Here is a 26,634-nt window from a genome sequence, read left to right on the forward strand (position 1 = left end):
CTAAGTAGAAACTTCTTGTAACACCACATTGGTTTCTGAATCAGGCGGGTGGTTTGAGTAGATGACTGTTCAGTGCTCTATATACGCTAAGAATCTTTGATTCTTCCAAGTAAATTAGCGACTAGAATAAGTTCAGTTCAGGAACTAAAGTAAGCCCCTAGAATGGTATTGGTGTGATGCCTGAAGTGGTCATTTGCCCTGTATCCCCAATAACCAGCAGCTTGTGCCTATGACTCAGCCTTAGTTCTTACTTAAAAGGCACATGTGTGCCTTTGCACATACCTAAGCTTTGCTCTGCTAGTTCCCTCTGTATGACATGCAGCCCCATCCTAGTAGAATGTTCACTCCCCACTTAAAGACCTACCTCTAAGGTAGGATTTTCAGCTGGGGTGGTTTGGTGATTTCCCCCCCTCAGAGGTCACTTGATAAAGTTGGGGATGTTTTTGGTTGGTACAACTGTGGGAAGGGGGTGCTACTGGCATTTAGTGGCCAGGGAGGCTGCTAAACAGCCTACAGCACACAGGACAGCCCCCAACAACAAAGAATCACCCAGCCTAAAATATCAACAGTGCCAAACATGAGAAACCCTACTTTAAGTTAGGCAACTTGTGTGCAAAACCCCTGCTCTCTTCCCCACTATCACGTAGAGATTTGTTTAAAGCACTTTACATCTACTTTAAAGCACTTACTATCACTTTGTCTCCTGGGAGTGTCATTTGGTTGGAAACTTTTTAAGCTCTGGAAACTCTTAGTATAAAAACATAAAATTGGACTACTGTGATTGGAGAGGTGGGGAGGTGAGAATATGTCTGCCTATCAGCCCCAAGGAGGATTCTTGAACCTCATAACAACAACAGCACCCAAGCAGCACTTACTCTATGCTAAGTCCTGAGCCAAAGCTTTCCATGGATTCCACACAAGAGGTATTAACATATATTGCATTATCTTATCTAATTCTTCTAAGGTTCTGTATCTGTTTCTTAAGACTGCCTTAACAAGACACCAAGTCATTGGATTTTGGGTCCACCCTAATCCAGTGTGATCTCATCTTAACTAATTACATCTGCAAAGACTTTGTAAGGTCACACTCTGAAATTTGGGGTTGCTATGGTCTGAATGTTTGTGTCCTCCCAAATTTCATAGGTTGAAAACCTAATGCCCAGTGTGATGGTATTCGGAGGTGGGGTCTTTGGGAGGCTTCATGAATGAGGCGGAGCCCTCATGAATGGGATTTGGGCCTTCATAAGTGGCCTGAGGGAGACTCCTACCCCCTTCCACTGTGAGGACACAGTGAGAAGAGGTTAATCTGCTACCCGGAAGAGGGACTTCACCAGAACCCCACCATGCTGGCACCATGGTCTTGGACTTCCAGCCTCCATTACCATGAGAAATACATTTCTGTTGTTTATAAGCCATCCAGTACTTTCAGAGCATCCTGAACAGACTAAGACGTGGGTAGACACAAATTTGGGGGGGGCGCTTTCCAACTCAGTACTGTCTGCCCTCTGGACCCCAAAAATTCATGTCCACCCTTGTGCTGAACTCTGTTTTCACTTTTCACCTTTTTTGGTAAAAACCAAAATCCTCTTTGAATTTCTTTTAGATAGAGAAAACAGGCATGAAGGTAGGTCTTTTGTAAAAGCAAAGTGGCATAACGTGAACTTTTGAAAAGCAGAGGATAGCTATATCTCTATCAGCCTGTGTCCTGACTGAAATTTTAGAAATCTAACAGTTTTCTTTTCATTTCATCCCATCTCTTTCCCTTTCAACCCAGGCTGGCAGTATCTCTGTTGGTATAAAATTCTCAGAAACCTTACATGCAACTCAATGCTTAGGAGTGAGGGAGGTCCCCGTCATCATTCCTTACTGCATCTTACCAAACACAGCATGGAGATACCAGGTGACATCTTTCACACTTTAAAAATCTCCTCAGCTGAATATCTGAGTTCATGGCTTTAAGTTCTCCTGGCCGTCCAACAGCAGAACACAGTTCAGCCAAGTTCTCTGCCCCTTTATAACCAGGATGAGAACACCTCTCATCCATGTTTTTCATTTCCATCTGCGACCTTACCAGGAGCACCTCGCCTCTTCCAACTTTGGGTGGTTCCTGGCCTCCCTTGGTGTCCCTTGGTTTGTGGTTGCATCACTCCAATCTCTGCCTCTATCACCACATAGCAGTCTTCTCTGTGTCTCTATGTGTCCGCTCTTATGAGGACACCAGTCATTGGATTTAGGACCACCCCAATCCAGTATGACCTCATCTTAACTAATTACATCTGCAATGACCCTGTTTCCAAAAAACGTCACATTCTGAGGTACCAGGTGGATATAGATTTGGGGGTAGACACTATTCAACCCACTACGGGTTCCAAGCAGCAAAGTTGGAAAATCAACAAACTAAACTCAGGACCTCTTGAAGACATGCCTTCATTTTTACCTCCGCAGCTTCTAGCACAGGTTACAGACTGCAATAAAAAAAAGATGCTGCCTGAAATTTGCAGCATTATTCACAATAGCCAAAAGGTGGAAACAATACAAATGTCCATAGACAGATTAATGCATAAACAAAATATGGGGAAGGGGGTGGTAGATGAGGGTAAACGGGATTAAATATATGGTGATGAAAGGGGAACCGACTCTGAGTAGTGAACACACGACGTGATATATAGACAATGTATTACAGAATTGTACACTTGAAACCTATGTAACTTTATTAACCATTGTCACCCCAATAAACTTTAATTTAAAAAAAAAAATGTGGTCTATCCATACAATGGAATATCACTCAGCTTTAAAAAAAGGAATGAAATTCTGACAAATGCTGTAACGTGGATGAAACTTGAAAGCACTCTGCTAAGTAAAATAAGCCAAATGCAAAAGGAAAAACACTGTATGATTCCACTTATATGAGGTACTTAGAATAGTCAAATTCATAGAGACAGAAAGGAGATTGGCAGTTAACAGGGGCTGCAGGGAAGAAGGAATGGGTACAGAGTTTCAGTTTGGGATGATGAAAAAGATCTGCAGATGGATAGTGGTGACGGTCGCAATAATAGTATGAATGTACTTAATGCCACTGGATTGTAACTTAAAAATGGTTAACATGGGTAAATGTTGTTATGCATATTTTACCACAATGAAATGAAAGATATGTTTGCTGGAAGGATAACTTTGCTCACGTTCAGGACATTCTCATCCCAGATACCTAGAGTATCAGACCTCAGCTTCTAGTCCCTTCAAATCCTCACAAAAACAAGAACAACAGAATTCACTTATTGAATATTTATTATATGCCAGGCATTATGCTAAGGATTTTGCATGTATTATATTATTTAATCTGCACAAAACAACCTTCTAGTAGATATTGGAATCCCTATTTTATGGATGAGGAAACTGAGACTCAGAAAAGGTAAGTAACCAACTAACAAATGGAACACTGGGGCTTGAACCCGAGTTTTCTGTAGAGCCCAAACCCTTTATCACTTTGCTGGAAAACCTCTCTCAAACCCATGAGTCACATGTTTTGAAGATAGGGATGGAAGGCGGCTTCTGGTATAGTGTCCCCAAGTTTCTCGTGAGGAAGATAGTCGCCAAGACTTAAACAGCCCCTCCTGTTGTGCCTTGAAGTACTTCATACACATTAACTTAATCCACAACAGGCCGCAGAGGTGGGTGCTATTAACTACCCTCACTTTATAGAGGAGGACATGAGATCCGAGGAGGTTAACTAGCCCAAGTCACACAACTGGGTATCATCCCAGGAAAGTAGACTCAGGGACCTTCTAATCACCTACTTTCCTTTCACTCTCACAGGAAGAAACTGTCTGGTTAATGCAACCGGAAGGGCCGAGGACCAGCTCTTCTTCTCACCTCATGGGGACCTTATTCCTTTGCTTTGCCTTCTTCTCATAATTGAAATGTCTGTGCAATGAATGCATAAATGAGCAAAGGAAAGGCCCCCTGCTGCTTTCAGCTGAAGTTCTCAGCTGAGCCCAGAGATATCTCGCCATGGGACACCCACTAGCCCCTCTGACTTCATTTCTAACTTGAAAATGTACTTGGGTTCTCCAAGCAGAGAGGCTCTTTCAGTGCCTCCCACTGATATTTGCAGTTCTTGCACTTTTCATAGTCAGCTTTCATAAATTATTAGACTTCCTACGAAAGCATCTCTAAGGCATATGCAGAGTGGACAAGATAAATGAAACAGGAGTAAATTTTCATAAGGCCCCGGGATCCTTCCTTCTATCCCTGGTGAATTATCCCCATCTTCTCAAGTTTTCCTGGGCCGGAAACCTCACTCAGCTTTATCAGCCTGGATCCAACTTCCAACCCGCATCTTTGGGTGGTAAAAGCATTCATCGCCTTTGCTGCTGGAGACCTGAACTCGGTTGGAAGTGGCAGGATCCCTCAGCTTGCCTACCTCAGCCCCAGCAGAGTAGAATGGGATGCCCAGAAAGTCCAGGAGGTCTTGGACTGTGTCTGTGGGCGTCCGTGTGCCCGTCCACTCAGCCACCGTCTAGTTTTTATGAAACATCTACAGCGTCAGGGCCAGTGAGGTTTCCATATCAGTAGTTACTACACGCGCACATCTTGGAGCTTCTATACATTCATGCGAGAAGCAGAAACACCAATATTAAAGGAGGGGAGCAGTAATTCATAAATATTAATAAAGGCAGCTAGCCACCTGCTCCAAGGAAGGCTATGAATGTTAACGAGGAGATGACGCATCAGTCTCGCATGTGCCAGTAGGCGGGTGCCCGAGCGCGGGCGCGCCCCCGGAGCCCGGGCACGAGCGCGGGGAGGGTGGAGGGGAGTTCGCTGCAGCAGCCGCCGCTGCCCGGCTGCCGCTGCCCGGCCGCTGCCCTGCGCTGCGCTCCGGCCGTTCTGTGGATGGAGGTGTCCCGCTGAGCCCCGGGACCCGCCTCCCTCCGCCAGGACCAGCACAGGTGCAGTCGCGGGGTCGACCTTCGTACGGACCAACCCACGGCTGTGGGGGGGAGGGGGTTGGACGGGGTGGTGAGGAGGACCTCTGACCGGTCCCATCCTGGAATCGGAAAGGAAGAGCCGGGAGGCCGGCACTCCCTGCTCCACCCTTCGCGGGAGCTTAGAGGGGACGCAGCGCCTGGCCGCGGACGTGGGACCATGGACACTGCAAGCACCATCAGAGCCTGGGCCCCCAGGCCCAGGCCTGGTGTGTGTATGTGTGTGTGTGTGTATAGAGACAGTATGTATATGTGTATGTGTGCGCGCGCGTGAGTGTGTGTATGTGAGTGTGTGTATGTGTGTGTGTCTGTGCCTGAGCACGCGGTCTTCGGCCGGGGAGGCAGAGGACGCTGCCTGGTGGTGCAGGAGCAGTGGTTCGGTGCCTCCTTCTAGGACCGTTATCTGGTCTGTCACCTTCAACGCCCCAGTCTCTCTGCCCCTAAGAACCCGCCCCACCCCGCGCCGTGCGCTCCCTGGGGTGCCAGGCCTTCCCCAGGACCGAGCATTCCTGCAGGGTCAGCACCCTGGCCGCTGCGGCGGACGCTGGGGAGCGATTGTTGAACCATAGCCCAGGTCGGAGAAAAGACAAGTGTGGTGGGGGGCGCTCCGCCTGCTGTGGGCTCAGGGCCTCTAGAGCTCGGGGCGGAGGGTATTATCACAGCCCTTCTCTCTTGCCTATCCCTTCTCTTGTCTTCCCTCCTCGCTGCTTGACAGCCCTCCCACTCTGGTGTCCCGGTCTTATGGTGGCCAAAAGGGCTGTGGAGTCTGTGTGCGGCCCGCGGGATGAGCCCACCTTCCTTGGAGCGCCAGCCATTATGCTGCTTGGAGGAGTCTTTCTTTGCCCCAAGAGCCCTGGGGCGGAGGGTGGGGAGAATGTGAGATGAGGGTGAATAGAGCAGCAGGAGGAGGGGGAACTGGAGGAAGCAGAACCTCAACGGGGTTTTCTGGCTTATATGCAATGAAATACTCTCTGTCAAAATTGTGAAGCTGGCACAATCATGTATACTGACTGGGTTTTGCTGAGGAGCAGCGGGAAAACTGAAGGGGCATCAATGGAGGGCAGCCTCTAGGGATGGTGGTGGGGGCGCACAGTATCAACTGATCTATGGAGCAAGTAGTGGGAAGGAGGGGGAGATGGCATGGGGCTTTTGTGGAGGCATGGGGAATTCTCTGCTGCTCTGCTCCACTCTGCTCAGCTCAGCAAAGCAGGGACTGGAAATTTGTACTGCAGCCCCAAGCTGCAGCTGGGGGCATCATTATGCTGCACGAGAGGCTTCTGTGTTTCCTACTGAACCTCTTGTTAAGCTCCGAAATACCTTTTCTTTTCCAAATTACATCATGTATTGGGAGTCAAAATAAGTGGAATAGATTATAGGACACAAACTATAGTCCTGCACTCTGTTGTGCGATAAAGAGAAAAAGACAAGACAACCCTTCTATGGTTCCTTTTTTTTTTTTTTTTTTTTTTTTTTGCCATTCTTCATGTATTTTTAAAAAATCGATTTGGAAGTATAGAGAAAGATGATAAACTATCAATTGTGTTAACCCTAGCTTTTGAGGGGAGGAGGCCTCTGAGATGAGCTGTGAATTAAGACAGGGGCAAGCTTGCCAGGATGCAAGAGTAGGACATTTCAGTTGGGGGGCAAAGGCATCCTACCAATAGAGAGGAGCAAAAGAGAGGGAGCTAAAGAAAGGAGAGAAGAGCGCATTATTTCAAGAGGGGCTGCCAACCCCAACCCAGAGACCAGGCCATGGAAGGGCCAGTCAGAATGCCTGACTCTCTTCTCCTCTGCTGCAGCCTGCGGTCTTTCTACAAATGCCGGGCGCATTTTGGGTGTCGAGTGACTTTCGATTTCCAGCTGGCCATTCATGCACAACTTCTTGGCTCCTAGGTAGTGCATTGATGAAAATAAATCAGGCTATATATAATGGATTATGATCATGTTTTTGAACTCTAGAGTTATGATGTCCATTTCTTCTTTTATAATCTCAATGGATCCATTTCTGTAGAGCCTATGTGGGCTGAGGATAGGGGCTTTCACCACAATCTTCCTGTTGCCAACACTCAAAACTCAGTCTTAGTCCTAGATTCTAGTTGGATTGCCCTCTTGTTGCTGGTTAATTAGTATAGATTGTGCCATTTCAAATCAGCACCCCCTTCGTATTACGTACTCCTTCCAGCGCCCCTTCTCTCCTAAAGAAGTTGTACAGATTTACAGGAAGCGTAAATTTCTGAAACATCAGCCGGTTAGCTTTGATGCCTCTCTGAAATGAGACCGATGATCCAAGAGTCTTTCACCAAATGAATTGAAAATAGGAAGAGTGCTTTAGCAAAAAAGATAATAAAACTCATTCAGCAATAGTTCTCTCATTTGCTAAGTACTCTGAAGCAACGCACATAGAATATCACAGCAGGGATAGTTTTTCTTTTCTTGAAGCACTCTCACTTCACATTTCCATGTAACTAAGTTATCCTCATTTTTCTAAAATCATTGACATTTGTTGGGTACCAAGTAGTCCATACATGCTTAGCACTTCAAAGGTGATCTCATTTATTTCACAAAACAAACTTCAGTGTAAGTACTATTCTAAAATCTCATTTTATAGGTAAGAGAACTAGGCACAAAGAGGTTGATAATTGGCTCAGAGTCTCACAGTTAGGAAGTGATAGGACGAGGACGGGATCCTAGACTCCAGGCTCTTCACCATCACAGAGTCCTGCCTCCGTCAACACAAGCCCCTCATCTGTATACTTATTCTCTATTGCACTCTGATCTTTTCTAAACTCACCTGGGCACTCAGGGATTCCTAATCTTTTTTGTGCTACGGGCCCCTTTGGTAACATGGAGAAACCTATGGAATCCTTCTCTGAATTTGTTTTTAAATGCATCAAATAAAATATAGCTCTAGTCAAAGAACCGTTGGCATCTGTAGACCCTAGGTAAAGAATCCCTGACTGACAATTAGTTGTGTATTGCTTTATAGCTGTGTTGTCCAACATGGTACCACTAGCCACATGTGGCTGCTGGGCACTGGAAAGGTGATGGCTTGTCCAAATGGAGATGTACTATGAATGTAACATACACCCTGGATTTCAAAGACTTAGTATGAAAAAAGAATGTAAAATGTCTCAATATTTTAAAATATAGATTCCATTTTGAAATGGTGATATTTTGGATATATTGGATTAAATAAAATATATTACAATTAAATTATTAATTAAGTTAATATGCTACTAAAGTTAACTTTCCAACGTATTAGCTTTGTACCACCACCTTCATTTTAACAAATGAGATAATCAAGACCCATGATATTTGTCACTGAGCCAGACATTGGCAGGTCTGTTGAGCCTGTGTTCTTTCCAAAATATCACACTGCCTTTTGTAGTCTAAGGTCCTATAATTCTGCCTTTGTAAACTGTAAATACTCAGAATATGTTTTGATGTGATGTGATACTAACTTGATTTAATCCCAGTAAAATCCCAGGAGGAGCTGTCCATCTTCACCGGGCATACCCTTTGCCTCGCTTATGCAGAGTTTTAGCTTTGTGGGTAGAGATGGAGAATGGCACTCCTAGAGCCAAACCCAGGGTTTTTGCTGTCTGCTTGCGTCTCAGGTAGTGGTTCCAATTTAGGCATCTAACTGGATCAGTAATCACACAGACAGGAGAGAAAAGTTGGGTTGCCTTTCTGTGTTACAAGGAAGGAAGTTTTTTTTTTTAAGTGTGTTTTTCCAGGACCCATCAGCTCCAAGTCAAGTAGTTGTTTCAATCTAGTTGTGGAGGGTGCAGCTCACAGTGGCCCATGCAGGGATCGAACCCACAACCTTGTTGTTAGGAGCACCGCGCTCTAACCTACTGAGCTAACCAGCCGCCCCCAAGGAAGGAAGTTTTGTGTGCAGAGAAGGGTATGATAGATAATGATGCTTGTGCTGCTTGAAATTGAAAATGAGAAGCTATATCGGGGGTGAGATGATTTTTCAGTGAATACACATTGATCGATTGCCTAGCCTCAGGGCAGTGTGTGCTAGGAGCAGTGGAGGATATTCAGGGGATGTCTGTGCCCACGGGGAATTCAGATTTAAACTGGGGAGGGGTTTGGAGGTACACACACATGGATAAACCACAGTTGAAGGCAATGTATGAAGAAGGCCTGGAGCTGTTGGGAAATGAAAGGAGGCCCAAGGGTGCAGCCTTCCAGGGCACAGTGCCCAAGATGGTTATGAACTCTGGCTCTGGAACACATGGGTAATTAGGCCTGTCTCTTACAGGATAATAGATCATTTAATCCATTCCTCTAGTCCCAGACATATGTGCTGTGTCTGGGAAAATTTCACGTGCTTGTTGGAAGGTATCTATCAGTGTTCTATTCGTCTATTATTTATTGATGATGGTATTCATATCCAGATCCATGAATCCCTATCCCAAATCCTTGGGGCCAGGCATGTTTCAGAATTTAGATTATCTCAAATTTTGGAAGGCAGTCATAGAGTGCGTATTCTGCATATCATTCCCCTGGGAGCTGGGGTAGCAATCTCTATAATTAAACAACTTAATGTTTCTACAGCAAAACACACTAAATGGGATAACTTAAAACCATAAGCAGCTTTTATATTCATGCAGATCGGGTTTAGTTGCCAAATGAGCTAGGTCAGGTCAGGTTTTGCCACCAAATAAGTGATGAAAAACTTGCAGTTTTCAGAGCACATGGTTAAGGATGTGAACATATATTGAACAACATTGACATTTATGGTCTGCCAGACACTGTTCTAAGATCCTCCCTGCGTTTACTCCTTTAACCCGATGACAACCATTGGAGGTAGGTCCTGTTACTACTTCTGTCTTGAGAAGACTAAAAAGAAGCACAGAGAAGTTAAATAACTTGCTAAGGCGGCAGCTAATAAGGGTAGAACGGGATGCAAGCGTAAGCAGTCTGGTCCAGGGGCAACACACTTGATCACTCCACTTGGGTTTTTTGGAGCAGGGAATAGGAAGCCGGTGTGTCTCTAAAGTTTACTCTATTTAGGTCAGTATCACTCACACTGACAACAATATTTAAACACCTGAAGTGCGTAATAATGTGTATGTGCAGAAGCAGTGATTGCCAGGGAACTGGCATCTTTGTTTTTAGAGAGACGCAATCATGGAATACTTGATACAGTTCCTCAGTCCAAAAGCCCACTCCACACTCACAGTACCTTGTGTATTTCTTCTAGAGAAACGAATCCTGAAAGTTGCAGCTGTGCAAGAATGGAGGCCCCACTGGTGAGTTTGGATGAAGAGTTCGAGGACCTTCGGGCCTGCTGCTCGGAGGAGAGGGAGGAGAAGCCACGGTGTCTCTACGGCTCATCTCCCCACCATCTCGAGGACCCCTCCCTCTCTGAGCTTGAGAATTTTTCTTCTGAAATCATCAGCTTCAAGTCCATGGAGGACCTCGTGAATGAATTTGATGAGAAGCTCAATGTCTGCTTTCGGAATTACAATGCCAAGACTGAGAACCTAGCTCCTGTGAAGAACCAGTTCCAGATCCAAGAGGAGGAAGAGACCCTGCAGGACGAGGAGTAAGGAGTCTTAATTGCCCTCTTCTGCTTTCGACAAGAACCCCGTAGGATCCTTGGCATAGAACTAGTTTCTGTCTATGAGTTCATGGCTTATTGCTCATCATTTTATGTCAGTGGGGCAGGGCCCTGGTAATTGCTAACATTGTTCAGTTATGTCCCTTTACAGTCACCGGCAGAGCTTTCTTAAATCAAAACCTTAAAAGAATGAAGGATTTTTAGGAAATAGAAAGGCGTCCCTAGATACAAGATAGAATTTCAGGAGCATGGTAAATTTTGGAGTCTATGTTCAGCTTTTTTTTATATCAGTGGTAACGCCCCCAGATATCAGAAATAAGGTCCAGAACAAAACTGTATGGATGACTCTGTGTCATTAGAACAATTTGCTCCAAGAAACACCAGAATTATGAACATTTCAAAGTTATTTACAACCCCTCAGAACTGGAAAATTATCTAGAAGTGTTGAGATATAGCCAAATAAGAAAGCATACCAATTGAACAGAGAGTCCATGGAATTACCCTGGACAATATCAAGGTGACAACTGGGGGCAGTGGCTTCTGAGAGTGCAGAGACCTCGTGTCACTTACTAGCCGCTATGTCAGTTCTGAACAGTAGTCAAGCAAAGAGATCTGAGGAAAGTGCTGTTTGAGAAGTGACTAGACAGAAAAGAAGGGGGTAATTTATTATATAAAGAAGGGTGTTTGGGGGAATTTAGTAAAAAAAACCACAAAAACTAAAACGCGTCAATTCTCTACAGAGGTGAAATATGCACCAGTTGTTCTTTAGGCATCACACAAGAAATGTCAAGTACTTGGTAATGGAAGTGTTGAGCAACTGTGCTTTTGGCTTCTCTTTTTGTGGATAAGAATGGGAAGAGTTGACCATGAACAAGTTGGGTAAGAGGTGTGTTCTAGAGGATTGAACCTGACCATATTTGGCAGGTCGTTGCTCATTTGGTGACTAATACTGTATCTCTGTGAATACAGGGCTATATATCTGTCTGCCTTACTCACTATTGTATCCCCACTGTCTAACATAGTGCTTGGTGTGTTGTAAGTGATCAAATAATATTTTTTGAATGAAATATTGAACATTGAATGAATTGGATGAGCAATAATAGCTAGCCTTGTAGGTGCATTGAAAGTATTTCTAGATCCATGCTATTTCCATCTTTTCTTTTTAATTAGTGCTAGCCTAACGGCATGATCATAGAGAACATTTCACTCTGGTGACTAGTACTACCACTGTGGGCTGTGTGTTCTGATTCCGTTTTAAGTTTCAAACCGATTAGTTTTTAGATACTGAGACTGTTATAATTTGCTCAGCTCCTTTAAGTCAAAAAAGCATGTCTGTGAGGCTTTATTATACAGGGTATTTTTTCACTCTAGTTCATTGCACCAAGCAATGGACTAGAAATACAAAGACTGTGAATTCTCATTTTCACTCTCTCACTAACTCGCAGTGTGACCTTGGGCTAGTCACTTAACTCTAGTTGACTGTGTGGGTCCTCATCTTTGAAACCTCCAGAGCTTAATCTTGATGAAGCAGATGAAGGAGTTTCAAAGAACCTAATTTCTTACCTCACCCAGGCTGTGCTCTGAAAATGACATTTTAAGATGTGTCTAATTCCTTTTGCTTCCAACAAATCATTTCTCCCCTATCTCATCCTCCCCCTCCCCCTGCTTCATTAGGGATGAAGGTCCAGGGAGCAGGTTCTTATTCTTTTCTAGCACATTAGCAGAGGCCACTCAATGTCAATTACCGTCACAGGGGGTTATTGGTTTTCTCATCCTGATTTTTCTGACTTGCGTGCCTCACTGACTGCCTCAACTAAAAGACCAAAGTTTGAATAATTACTTAGAGATAAAGCATGATTTGAGGATGGTGTAGAGGGAGGAATCTAGGAAGGGAGAAATTAACACTGTGCTTTCTAGGCAGTCGGTGTATCTAAAGCTTTACAACTTAAAACAAAAATCATAATTGAATTACGTATTTTGTTTTTTAGGCACTTATCCAGATAGTTCAACTGTAAAATTATGATGAGGTAAAGGAAAAAGATGATTTAATATCTAACTTGGTTGTGATTCTCCGGAGCATAGCTCTAGCGTTCTAATAAACTTGGTTAGGTTTAGTATTTTAGAGGGCTATTTCATTCACAAATGAAAGTGTTTTGGGTGGGCTGGAGTTAAATAATAGAAGCTTAAAGCAAAAGCAATGGAATTCTTGGTCAAACTAACCTCCTTAAAGGTAGCACAAATCATTAAGCAAATGCACTGATTCCCTTTGAAATTTTGATTTTTTTAGTTCTCATTTGGAACTGTTTGGATAGTAGGGAATTGGCTGAGATATCAATTTATCTCTGATTCGTCAGGGCATGGAAGTTCTAGACATTAAAACAGAGTCAAACTTGAATATGTATTTCCTGTTTTTAATTTTTTTTTTCCTTTTCCCCCCCTTCTTCTGCCTTCCCACCCCACACTCCGGTTCAAGCCGTTGTTTCTGTCTAGTTGTGTAGGACACAGCTCCCTGGCCCATGCTGGTATTATGAGCCTTGCGTTCCCCTCGGCTGAGGCAGTCAGTTGCCAGTTGTCGGTCAGCCGCTCACAGCAGCTCATTGCAGTTCACGCTGGCTGCAGACCACTCACGCTGGCTGCCGGCCACTCACGGTAGCCCATAGCAGCATGCAGCAGCCCATGGCCGTTCACGCTGGCAGCATGCCAGCCACTCACACTGGCCACCAGCCCAGCTCCAGGGAGAGCTGTTGTTCACAATCTTAGCTGTAGAGGGCGCAGCTCACTGGCCTATGTGGGAATCCAAGTGGCGACCTTGGAGTTAGGAGCAGTGGTGCTCCAACCACCTGAGCCACCAGGCCGGCCCATATTTCCTGTTTTTAAATTTAGAAACTATTTTAGAATCTGTTCTTTGCTTATATGTGTTCACCCTTACTTTTATCATAAGAGATCGGACCCGGAGACCAGAGCTTCCTAGGGGCCACTACAAAATGGGAACGGACAGTCCTCACCCCACTTCCTGCCTTGTTGGGGTCCCTTCCAGCCCTCTTGCTAGTGCCCTGGAGACAGAGGGGCCAAACATGTGAGAACAATGACAGTTTCCTGCTCTTTAGATGGAATTATGGGGTTAAAGGTGATGTTAAAAAATAAAGTCCGCACAATAAATAGATAGCCTGGAGTTAGTCATACGTTAAGATGAAGACAAGTAAATACCAAATAATCAGATAGAAAAAGCTGGCAGATAACTGTGGTTTTTAGGAAAGTTAATTCTCTGCTTAGAGGTTCAGTTTCCTCATATAGGAGGCAGAGATAGTATTGATTCTGTTTAAGGATTTGAAAGACTCCAAAGAGTTGTTCAAAGTCAGTAATGTGCTAATAATTCCCAAGTATTAGCTGCAAAAGTGTATTCACGTTAACACACATCTAAATGTGGATGTTGGCACTGCTGGACATAAATGAAACATTGGACAAGGGCTGTAGCCAGCCTAATGGGGGTTGAGGGAAATGTTACCAAGTTGGAATTCTAATAAGCTCTGTAAATTGTCTACTATATTGTCAGGAATAGATATATACCGTGTTTTCCCAAAAATAAGACTTAGCCGGACAATCAGCTCTAATTCGTCTTTTGGAGCAAAAATTAATGTAAGACCCAGTCTTATTTTACTATAATATAAGACCGGGTCTTATATAATATAGTATAAGATGGGGTCTTATATAATACAGTATAAGACCGGGTCTTATATTAATTTTTGCTCCAAAAGATGCATTAGAGCTGATTGTCCGGCTAAGTCTTACTTTCGGGAAACACGGTAGATGTGTGTGTGTGTGTGTGTGCGTGTGTGTGTGTGTGTGTAGCAGGATTAATACAGCCTTGATAGCTATGTTGCCAGTTCCAGACCTGAATTTTTGTATAGGTGTTATCACAATCCATTCTGTTTGGTTTGTTCATCCTCTACCAGCATCCTTTCCCAAGCACCTAGCCCTTTCTGGTAAAAAGCAGTTTAGTCAATTCTACAGGCATCTAAGCCCAGGCTATAGAATAACTCCTGAAAAGCCTTTTCTGTTATTATAGGCACTAAGAGAGCAAAGTGAATTTTGGGTGCCATGGCAGCATAATGACAGGAATTGAGGCAACCTGCTTAATCTTAGTTCTTTGATAAAAGATATAGTAGATAGCTTTCAAGGCCTCCTTTCCCCAAGATAAGAGTAAATGGCAGGATGCTTCTCAGGGAAGTGGAATTTTATAGTCCAACCCAGCATACCTATAAAACGGGCTATGTCCATTCCCAAGGACCCTGCTTACAATCAGATAGACAGCCTCTCTGGGGAGAAAGCCCTGTCCACTCTCTTCCTTACAAAACACTTTATGTTTCCCCTTTCACCACCACTCCTCATTCCTGTGGCTGCCTGCCTCCCAGTGTTCTCCCTTTGCCTTTCATTGAAACTTCCTGGGGATGGAGACATAGACAGAGCAGCGTGTGCCCCTGCTGTTCGTGCCATTCCATCTTCTGTGTATCGATGAAAGCATACTGTCTAGAACAACGTAGTTACAGATTTTTCATGCAGAGCCAGTTTCTGAATTGCTGTTCTAGAGTGTGATTTGGACCTTGGTATATAATTCTGATGCCTGTGCCAATCATAAAATTCATCAAGAATGGGAAGAGTTAAGTGGTTAGGGATATAGGCTCCGTAACTCTGTGACCTGGGTTCAAATCCCATCTCTGTCATTACTGTCTCTGTGAACTTAGACAAGTTTAAATTCCCTGGATTCAGCTTTTTTTTTTCCCTCTCATTAGTATTGCCCTACAGAGTTGTTGTGAGGAGTGAATGAATTAATCCACATAAAGTTTAGAATAATACCTGTTTTATGGTAAATGCTTGTTAAGTGTTGTCTGCTATTGTTGTTATTGTTAAATGGGCAAATGATTACAAGGAGATGAGAGTCACTATCTTAAAGGTTGTTTATGAACATCAAAGGATAAAAAGTACCTCTGAAAGGAAGAAAACCTGGACAAAGCCTGAAAGAGAATGAGGATGGCTTGACATTCCGAGGAGATAAATGTTTAGAGAATTGTTACTAAAAATCTAGAATTAGAAGATGAAATCCAGAGTATGACAGTGGAGGCTCAGATGAGAAAATCTGCTACTCCCTAAAAGATTTGAGAGAGTCCTCAGCTGTCACTTTCAGGATGTGAAGAGCTTCAAGGTCATTGGAAAGTGCAGTCTAACGTTCCCGGCTTCCTTCCTGCCTAGGAGAGAGGTCCGTACCAAAGGCTCCTGCCTATTTTGGGCTTTGCTGAGTTTCATTTTCCAGGTACTTGCTGCAGGGACAAATTTGAAGGTCAGCGCCTGCATTGCACATTGTTCATTTTCACAGCGGAGAATGTGATGCAGTGATGCAAGGAGTTGTCCACTGACCTTTCTAGTGGGTGTGGTGCTTGGAGTTCTGTCTTGGAGAGAGCAAATCATATTTGCCTCTTGGCTTTCAAATGCTAATGAGACTTGGATTTAGAATTAGGCTGGATTAATGAAGCTCTAATAGTGCCTGATGGAGATTGGATTATCACCCCATGTTTAAGAAGTAGACTCTGAAATCCTGCTGAATGAATACTTGATGAGCTCTCACAAAGTGCTTTCTTCTAATTGTAGGAAAATAATGAATAAGCGGTTAACCCAAGCATTGCCATTAACTTGTGTTTTCTTGAGTTCGTTTAGTTTTAGCACCAATTTTAAATTGTATACATTGTGCACTAGGAAAAGCTACATGCTTATAGACTCATATTTCATATCTCATTCCTGATTTTATATATGTTACGAGCACTTCTCTTCCCCATTTTATGTGTCTGATTTTAATTTCAAGTATCTGTGCTCCTATGTATGCGCATACATATATATTCCCTTGTGCTATCTCTATCTATCTATCTATCTATCTATCTATCTATCTATCTATCTATCTGTCTATCTATCTCTATCTATCTATATATATCTTATCTTTTCAGCATTTTAACCCTTATTTTGTCATGTTTTATATTTGATCCATATGTATACATATTTGCTTATTTTTAAATGGCTATTTCCACATATTAGTATACTTTCCTTGGCTCATAGATATCACTCATGTTTGACATGCAGCGGCACCTGAGGGGGACTGCATACCGCCCTCGTTTATCATTATCTACTAGTAACACGAGCATTAATGGCTTTCATGGATGGCATTATTTTAGGAGCTTGGTTTACCGATTTACATTAATCTCTTGGTGTTGACTAAGTTATTTATTTTTCTGTGTGTGAGAATTTGTGACATCATGATTTTCCCCACCCCCTTTCTTCCCCAAAGAAATTTCTGAAATAAGTGAGTTAAGCAACAAGAACTGTAGAAAACACTTTCTTGTAATGTACGTATCAGAATTTTAAAAAGAAATGTAATAAAGGGAGCCCCATCTTCCCCCCACTGAAAAGTAATTGTGTGTTTATTGGTTCCTTTCATATATTTCCCTTAGAGTGTCCATGATGGAGACGTGGCACACTTAGACTCTACATTGCTGGACAGCAGGATTGTGCCACCCGCGGGCTTGCTAAGCATTTTGGGTAATAAGTAAGCATTAACAGCATTGGCACTAGATGATGACCCTGATGTTATTGCGATCCATCCTGAAAATCTGCCCAGATCTTTATCTCTATCTATCTCTCTGTCTCTGCCTCTATCTCTGTCTCTCTATCTCTCTCTCATACTTCTCTGCCCATAGGAAAGGAAACGGGCATTTCTTAGGTTCATGAGACATGAACTATTTGGTTGAGGGACATATTTATTTTCTGGGCCAATTTATTTTTTGCCAGAGGTGGTTTCATTCAGTGTTTCCCTGAAAATAAGACCTAGCCGGACAATCAGCTCAAATGCGTCTTTTGGAGCAAAAATTAATATAAGACCTCGTCTTATTTTACTATAATATAAGACTGGGTCTTATATAATATAATATAATATAATATAATATAATATAATATAATATAATATAACATAACATAACATAACATAACATAACATAACAAAACATAATATAATATAATATAATACAATTCTCGGTCGTATTTTACTATAAGACTGGGTATAATATAATATAATATAATACCCGGTTTTATGTTAAGTTTTGCTCCAAAAGACGTATTAGAGCTGATTGTCCGGCTAGGTCTTATTTTCAGGGAAACATGGTTGTAGACGCTACCATTTGTATCTCAATGGTAAGGAATTCCTATTCTCTGAAGCAAACACCTATCACATGGAAGCTTCTGGCCAGGGTCCATTCTCTTGGTTTTTTCTCTCCTGGTTGTGCCTCTAATTCAGTTTCTAAACTGCTTTGCTCCTGCATACTGGAAGGCAGATGACCTCAGCCTGGTACACACAGAAGCCTCTCTCCTCCCCTGGCTCAGCTCTTCCTTCCTCCAGGCGGGGCCCGCACCACAGATGTGTGCTAATGAGAGCTTCTCTTTGTTTACAGGGTTTGGGATGCTCTGACAGACAATTACATCCCTTCACTCTCAGAAGACTGGAGGGACCCAAACATGGAGGCTCTGAATGGAAACAGCTCTGACACTGAGGTACCTCTCTGCCCTCCACCCCCCCACTTAATAGAGCTTGAGAAGATGTGGATTCTAGTTAGAAAAACAGTCAGTAACTCAACAGTGTACCCCATTAGTTCGAAATCATTGCTGGGGAGGTAGGAGTTGTGGAGGAGGTGAAAAATAAGATGAGAGGGCACATCCAGGGTACATGAGGTCCTGGAATCGTTCTCTGTGGAAAATGTAAACACAGATACTTCTATGCTGATCTTTGTACTACCACATGGAAAACTGGGTGGTCTGAAGGAAGAGGAGGAGAGTGCTTATCACAGGCGTCTTTTGTGTTCAAATAATGATGGTTAAAATGAACAGTTCAGTCCCATCAGAAACAGTGCTGAGAGCAAGTGCTGACCAACCTGTGGCCTGCTCCGGGCCTGGCTGATGGCCAGAGTTGGAGCCCAGATATTAGTGAGGTGGCCATGCAATGGGGGAGAATTCTTTATGAAACTCATCCAACGAGACGTTTATGTGGCTGGACCTGACTCACATTCTGTGGTTGCTGATGCCAAAGAAGAAAGACTAAGGGCTTCTGAAAAAATAAAGGGGATACTTATTTTGGGTTGATTTGCACAGGCTGTGGGCAGTGACCTTTCAGAAGAGCCACAACAGAGTGAACCTGCATATAGATTCATTCCTAGCAGAATTTGCCCCCTCCTAGCTGAATCTGCATATAGAAAGTTACAATCATTTAATGACTTTCTCCATACTAAAAGTCAGTTTCTGCCTTGCTTGTTTTTCTAGTTTCAGCTGTAAAGGAAGTTCAAAATTTCTTATCTGGAAGGGCTGTCATAGCAAATGAGGGAGGTGGGTAGACCTGATCTTCCTAGTTGCTCTAGATTGAGTCCAAGAAAGAGCGAGAAAGAGATTTCCCTTACTGGGTGATATTTCTGCAGATCATTGCCCAAAACAGCATAGCAAAGCTATCAGTTGGCTGATTTTTTGAAAAGGTGGCCATATAGCCTTCTTAACTCTTCTAATAATTAGCAATCCCAAATTCTCAAAAACCTCAAGGCATCATTGACTGGGGCAGGTAAGATGGTGACGTTGAGACTAAGATATCTGATACCAGCCTACTCGGCATAGATTTCAGAGGGTATGTCTCAGGTCCTATTTTGAACTCCCACCTACTTATTTTCTCCTGTGCTTATATGTGTGGTTGTGGGGACAGAGCCCCAGAGAGCAGTTTCCAGGCTCTCGGCCTCACGTGGAGGGGTGCTGGCTCCGGTAGTAAATGGCCATCAACTGTGATTGGATGGCCATCAGCTGTGGCTAGTTGGCCGTCAACTGTAACCAGTAAGCCATTGGCCACTAATATAACTGCTGTGGCTATGCTAGCAGAAAAAATGGGGGCTAGCAAGAAGATGGTGGCTGAGCTAGCAAGAGCGGATTGCAGTTAGCAAGTGGGGTTGGTTGGCAGAGACAAGTGGACAGCGGGTTGCGGACAGTGTGGCTCCTGCTTCCTATGTCTCCAACCAAGCCGTTAGCAAGAGTATAGTGGTATGAATCCCCTATCTATGTCTCCATGGGTGTTCCTTTTTGGCCTCACCATATCCTGTGTTCTTATGTGGGGAGCAGGAGCTGAGACTCCCGCAGGTTGCCCCGCATGACAGTGGTGTTTAGTAATTACCCCAAAAATGCAAAGGAGAAAATAGGCAATAATGGAACACGTCTAGTTACTGAAAATAAATAAGTCCATCGTGATGCAAAAGGCAGATTTTGCTTTGTTCTCTTTTGCGACCTTTCCAACTCATTTTGTGGATTAAGCCAAACGATATCTAAGATAGTCTGCCCTTCAAAAGGACTCCAATTTATTCTCATTTGCAGATTTCCCTCAAGAGGGTTAATATTTCAGGGCAAATTGAATGACCCTGAGAAGAATGATCTTGAGCTCCTTTCCTTGTAGAATTTCTTCCATCTAACCCGTGGGGAAAAGATAGGGTAGCAAAAGTGGATGGATCAAGGCTGTTTTATTTCATCCTCCTTAATTATCTGCATTCATTACAGTAGAAGCTCTTTTAACTGACCTCAGTTTAAACGACTTGCTAGATTAACCAGTGCTCCGTATTCCTTCTGTAAAACATACTGACTGGATGCCCTTGGCATGCTGAATTTCAGCACACAGTTAGTAGGCTTCTCTCTAGCGAGCCTGAATAGCTCTTCTACTTAAGTTGTTCGTTGCCAAGAATCAGTTGTGTTTGTTCCCAAACCTGTCCATGCTTGTCCTTGTGAGGTAACTAAGTAACTTAATTAAATATTATACAAACTGTTGGATTATGACCACAGAGAGTCATTTTGGCTTCCTTAAAATTCAAATAACACATGTACATAGTTATGAAAGTCAAATAATGCTTTTAAAATAATGTAAGACTTAAAACAAATCAAAACAACAGCCCCTGACTTGTCTTTCTCTACTCCATAGAGGCAACCACGTTTATTGCTTTCAGCTGTTTGTTTTGGCAGGTATCTTCAATTTTCTAAATAACACATTTATGTTGTTATTTCTTTGCTTATTTAAAATAAACAGTTTTGGCTGTTATCTACTAACTTTGTATTATGGAAGATAAGATTTAATTCTTTTACATCTCCTCAAATGCTCCAGCTTCGCCTGTCCCCTTCTAATATAGGATTGTCACTAACTTATAGTTAAATCAATATTAAACACACTCATGTAACTCTGTAAGTACTGTTTCTTGCTGAATCGTGTAGGGTTCTGTAAGAATGTTTCCTCTCTCGTACAACTTTTTGTTTAACCTAGAGTGAAGCATTACCTAGTTTTCTCATTTGCTTAGTTTCCTATATATCTATCACTAGTTCAACCCAAACTCTGAGTGAACTCTAAATCTCACAATAAGGTTAAAAAAATCAGATATTCTATCACTTCAATTTTTTTTTCTAGACGCTATCTTTTTTTTTCTTCTTTTTTTTTTTTTTAATTTTATTTTATTAAATTTATTGGGGTGACAATTGTTAGTAAAATTACATAGATTTCAGGTGTACAATTCTGTATTACATCATCTATAAATCCCATTGTGTGTTCATCACCCAGAATCAGTTCTCCTTCCATCACCATATATTCGATCCCCCTTACCCTCATCTCCCACCCCCCACCCCCCACCCCCAACCTATCTAAACTAGTACCTTCCGTCTTTCTGCTATAAACTAGCCTGGTTGTACACTAAACATACAGCTGTGGTCCTGGGAACCCCTCAGCTTCATCTTGGGGATTCTTCTTGTGTCTCTTTCCAGTCCTCTGACTGCCATCTTGTTATCTTTCTGGATATATTCCCTTGTTTTGGTGAAAAAAAAATTCACTATATTCTTGAGAAAGAGTACAGAAGAATATACATTTTAGAATATATGAGAATGTCTTCATTCTTCTGTTGTCTACTTGATGGAGAATTTGACTTGATAGTTATTGTAGGTTGTGAAATTATTTTACTCAGTATTCTGAGGGCTTTGTTCTCTTCTCTTCCAGCTTTCAGTTGCTGGGAGAAATCCCAAATCTATCCAGATTTGTCTTTTATATGTGACTCTCTTTTGGTTCTCTTCCAAAGCTTTTAGAATATTTTCATTTTCCTTTCTTGTTTGAAATTTTACAATAATGTGCCTTATAATGAATGAATTAAAAACATTGATTTTGTTTATTCTGCATGATAGTGGACCCTTTTAACCTGGAAGTTCATGACTTTATATTGTAGCTTGTTTTCTTGTGTTATTTCTCTGAAGATTAATTATTTCTGTTTTCTGCTTCTATTGAGACGCATATATAGTTTTCTCCTTTATTATGTTAATGTGGTGAAGCACATGAATTGATTTTCAAATATTAAATCAACCTTGCATTCTTGAGATAAACTCCACTTGGTCATGATGTACTATTATTTTATTTTACTTTATTTATTTTTTTGTTTTCTCTTTTTCTCACAGCTTTATTGAAAGATAATTCACATAAAATAAATGGCACATATTAAAGTGTGTATTTTGATTAGTCTTGACATATGTATGTTTCTGTGAAACCACCTCAATCAAGATACTGAGCATATCCATCACTCTTCCCATTCACCCCCCCAATCTCCAGGAAACCTGTTTCTGTCACCATAGATGAGTTGCATTTTTTAGAATTTTGTGTAAATGGAATCACGCATCATGTACTCTTTTAGAACTCAGTATAATTGTTTAGATATTCATCCATTTTACTGTATCAACCGTTCATTCCTTTTTATTGCTGAGTAATGTTCCGTTATATGGATATACTATAATTTGATTATTCACTCACCTATTGATGGACATTTACATTGTTTCCACTTTTTGAATATTGGAACTAAAGCTATTATGAACATTCTTGTGTAAGTCTTTTTGTGGATATATGTCTCCATTTCTCTTGGATAAAAACCTTTGAGTGGAATGTCTGGGTCACATGTTAATTGTATGTTTCATCTGCCAACTGTTTTCCAGTTTGAGTGTTCCAATGATTCCACATCCTCACCACTTGTTATGAACAACATTTTTAATTTTAGACATTCAAGTAGGTATATAGTAACATCTTATTTTGGTTTTAATTTGCATTTCCCTATGTAATATATGATATTGAACATCTTTTCATGTGCTTATTTATAACCCATGTATCTTTGGTGAAGTGCCTATTCAAATCTTTTGCCCATTTTCTTAGTGGGTTGTTATATTCTTATTATTGAGTTGTTAGCGTTCCTATGATAAAAGATAAAGCAAAGCATATTAAATGTGTAAGACTTTATTTGAACAAAAATCAATTCAAATTGGGCAATGCCAAATCCAAAGTGGTTAGGAGTATTCAACTGACATGAGGTAGAAAAAAGACTTTTATAGAGAACAGGTGGAGACAAAATACGGAAATCATTTGACTGGCTACAGTTTAAGTGGTTGTATGATTTGGGAAAGACTAGTTGGCTGTGATTGGTTGTCCTTTGGTTTGAATTCTTAACCTTGAGGCATTAGAAGCTTAAGTTTAGGTTTGCTTTGTAGGCCACTAAGCCATTAAATCCACTTCAGTCTAATGACCAATCCTTGTTTAATTAATTTAACACATACCATGTTTCCCTGAAAATAAGACCTAGCTGGACCATCAGCTCTAATGCATCTTTTGGAGTAAAAATTAATATAAGACACGGTTTTATTTTACTATAATATAAGACTGGGTATAATATAATCTATAATATCGGGTCTTATATTAATTTTTGCTCCAAAAGACGCATTAGAGCTGATGGTCCAGCTAGGTCTTATTTTCAGGGAAACATGGTATATTCTAGATATTTAACACATATATTCTAGATATACATCCTTTGTTTGATATGTCTTTTATGAATATTTTCTTCTTGTCTATCGATTGCCTTTTAACTTTCTTCACATTATGTTTTAAAAAATTTTTTTTTATTGGGCAATGTTGGAGAACAGTGTTTTTCAGGGCCCATCAGCTCCTAGTCAAGTCATTGTCCTTCAATTTAGCTGTGGTGGGTGCAGCCCACTGGCCCATGTAGGAATCAAACTGGCAACCCTGTTGTTAAGAGCTTGTGCTCTAACCAACTGAGCCGTCCGGCTACCCCCTCTTCACATTATGTTTTAAAGATCAAATGTTTTTTTAAATATGGTGAAGTCCAACTTATTGATTTCTTTTCTTTTTATAGTTTGTGCTCTTTGTATGGTGTTTAAGAAACTGGGAGACCCATAGTCACTGAGATTTTTTTCTTAAGCCTTCTAGAGATTTTATAGTTGTAGCAGTTATATGGCTTATCATCCATTTCTAATTAGTTCCTCTATATGGTGTGAGATAAGGGTCAAGATTTATTTGTGTTTGTGTGTGTGTGTGTGTGTGTGTGTGCGTGGCTATCCATTGTTTCAGTGCTATTCACTGGAAATATTATTTTTTCCCTATTAAATTGTCTTTGGCACATTTGTTGAATATCAATTGACCATATATGTGTAGATGTATTTCTGAATTCTCTATTCTGTTTCATTGGTATATGTGTCTTTATGTCAATATTATGCTGTATCCATTACTGTAACTTTATAGTAAGTTTTGACCTAAAATAGTATAAGTTGTCCAACTTTTTCCCCCCTTTATTCTGCTTTCTCCATCCCCCACACCTGTTCAAGCTGTTGTTTCTCAGTCTAGTTGTGTAGGACACAGCTCCCTGGGCCATGCTGGTATTATGAGCCTTGCGCTCCCCTTGGCTGAGGAGATCAGTCTCCAGTCATCGGTTGGCCGCTCACAGCAGCTCATGGTAGCTCTCGCCGGCTGCTAGCCACTCACGGTGGCTGCCAGACACTCATGGTGGCACACGCTAGCCCACAGCAGCACACGGCAGTCCACCTCCAGAGAGAGCTGTTGTTCACAATCTTAGCTGTAGAGGGCACAGCTCTCTGGCCGATGTGGGAATCGAACTGGTGACCTCGGTGTCAAGAGTGTTGTGCTCCAACGGCCTGAGCCACCAGGCCGGCCCAATTTTCCTTTCTTTCTTTTTCTTTTTTTTTAATTAAAGTTTATTCGGGTGACAATTGTTAGTAAAGTTACATAGATTTTAGGTGTACAATTATATATTACATCATCTATAAACCCCATTGTGTCTTCACCACCCAGAGTCAGTTCTTCTATCGCCATATATTTGATCCCCTTTACCCTCATCTACCACCCCCCCCTTACCCTCTGGTAACCACTAAACTATTGTCTGTGTCTATGAGTTTTTGTTTCTTCTTTGTTTCTCTTGTTCTTTTGTTATTTTTGGTTTATATACCACATATCAGTGAAATCATATGGTTCTCTGCTTTTTCTGTCTGACTTATTTCGCTTAGCATTATAATCTCAAGATCCATCCATGTTGTCACAAATGGTCCTATATCATCTTTTCTTACCGCCAAATAGTATTCCATTGTGTGTATATACCACAACTTCTTTATCCATTCATCTATTGAAGGACATTTTGGTTGTTTCCATGTCTTGGCCACTGTAAATAAAGCTGCAATGAACATTGGAGCACACCAATTTTATTTTCTTATAATGTCATAAAATAAATTGGGAATGTTTCTTCCTCTATTTTCTGAAAGAATTGTATTAGATTGGCATTATTTCTTCCTTAGATGTTTGATAGACTATACCAGTGAAACCATCTGGACCAAGGGTTTTCTCTGTGGAAGGTTTTTGATTACAGATTCAATTTCTTTAATATAGGGCTATTTAGATTTTCTATTTTTTCCTGAGTTGGTTTTAGTAAATTGCGTTTTTCAAGGAATTTTTTCATTTAATCTAAGTGATTGAATGTTGACCACAATGTTGTTTATGATATTTTCTTATTCTTATAATGTCAGTAAGATCTATAGTGATGTCCCCTTTTTATTGCAGATATTGTTAATTTGTGTTTTCTCTGTCCTTCTTTTTCTATCCCTCACCTCTCTCTCTTACCAGTCTATGTATAGGTTTGTCACTTTTAGTCATTTTCTTGGAGAACCACTTATTTTTTTCTATCACTTGTTCATTTTCTAGTTTATTGATTTCTTCCCTTAACTTTATTACGTCCTTCCATGTACTTACTAGGGGTTTACTACACCCTTTGTATTTTTAGCTTCTTAAGGTGGGAGTTTAGTCATATTTTAAACTTTATTTTTAATAACTGTCTTAGTCTGCTGATATAGCAAAATATCTGAGTAGCTTAAAACCAACAGAAATTTATTTCCCATAGTTATATGTAGGCTGGACGTCCAAGATCAGGGTTCCAGCCTGGTCAGGTTCTGGTAAAAGCCTACGTCACCTTGCAGACTGCTAACGTCTGGCTATGTCCTCAAGTGGTACAAGGGGCTCAGGATAATTTTTTTATATTTAGCCACATACTTAGCATTCCTGGTATTCTTTTTTCCTTCCTGTAGATCTGATTTTCCATCATTTCCTTTCAGGTTAAAAAACTCTCTATGGTATTTCTTGTAAGTCCACAGGTGACAGATTATCTCAGCTTTCATTTATTTAGTGTTTTTCTCCTCTATCAAGAATCACAGCCTTGCACTGCCAGCTTCCAGTGCTGGAAAACAATTGGCTCATAGAGTTTGTTTAGATTTATAGTTGTTCATGGCAGGAGGGCTAAGTCCAGTACTAGTTACTCTGTCATGGCTGGAAGAGGCCGTCTATTCTGTTTTTGTTTTTTATATCTCTTCTTATTCGAATGTTAATTTGAATCTCCTGATAATTTTTGCCTCCTATTTTCTATCTACATATTTTGTTTCATTCTCTAGGTGTTTTTCTCAACTTTATCTTCAGTTCTTCCATTGAACATCTAAATTTTGCTATCGTATTTTTAATTTCTAGAGCTCTTTCTTATTTTAGTTTTTTGATGGATTCTAATAAATAGGTCCCATCTCAAGGAAGCAATGTTTTTCTTGTAATCCCTCAGAGGGCAGTGATGATAGTAAGGGGTTTCTCCTGCGCTCTGTATTGCTTTTCATTTCCCTTGT

At 41.5% G+C, this 26,634-nt stretch overlaps 1 protein-coding gene across 3 annotated transcripts in view; it reads left to right on the plus strand.

The window, feature by feature from the left end:
* Positions 1 to 4,797: 4,797 nt before the first annotated feature.
* FEZ1 (fasciculation and elongation protein zeta 1) overlaps positions 4,798 to 26,634 on the plus strand; it is a 39,718-nt gene continuing 17,881 nt past the window's right edge. For 2 of the 3 annotated variants that reach the window (XR_002135750.3, XM_019710524.3), the window contains exons 1-3: positions 4,798 to 4,946; positions 10,198 to 10,542; positions 18,045 to 18,144. Coding sequence is in view for 2 of the 3 variants with exons in the window: in XM_019710524.3 (XP_019566083.1) it covers positions 10,232 to 10,542; positions 18,045 to 18,144 (411 nt within the window). In the remaining variant the exon portion in view is untranslated. Of the gene's footprint in view, positions 4,947 to 10,197; positions 10,547 to 18,044; positions 18,145 to 26,634 lie in introns of those variants that run through there. The other variant, XM_088800857.1, reaches the window with a different exon arrangement.

Source organism: Rhinolophus sinicus, chromosome 9 (genome assembly GCF_057876585.1).
Source record: "Rhinolophus sinicus isolate RSI-liver-muscle chromosome 9, RSI-T2T, whole genome shotgun sequence".
NCBI lineage: Eukaryota > Metazoa > Chordata > Mammalia > Chiroptera > Rhinolophidae > Rhinolophus > Rhinolophus sinicus.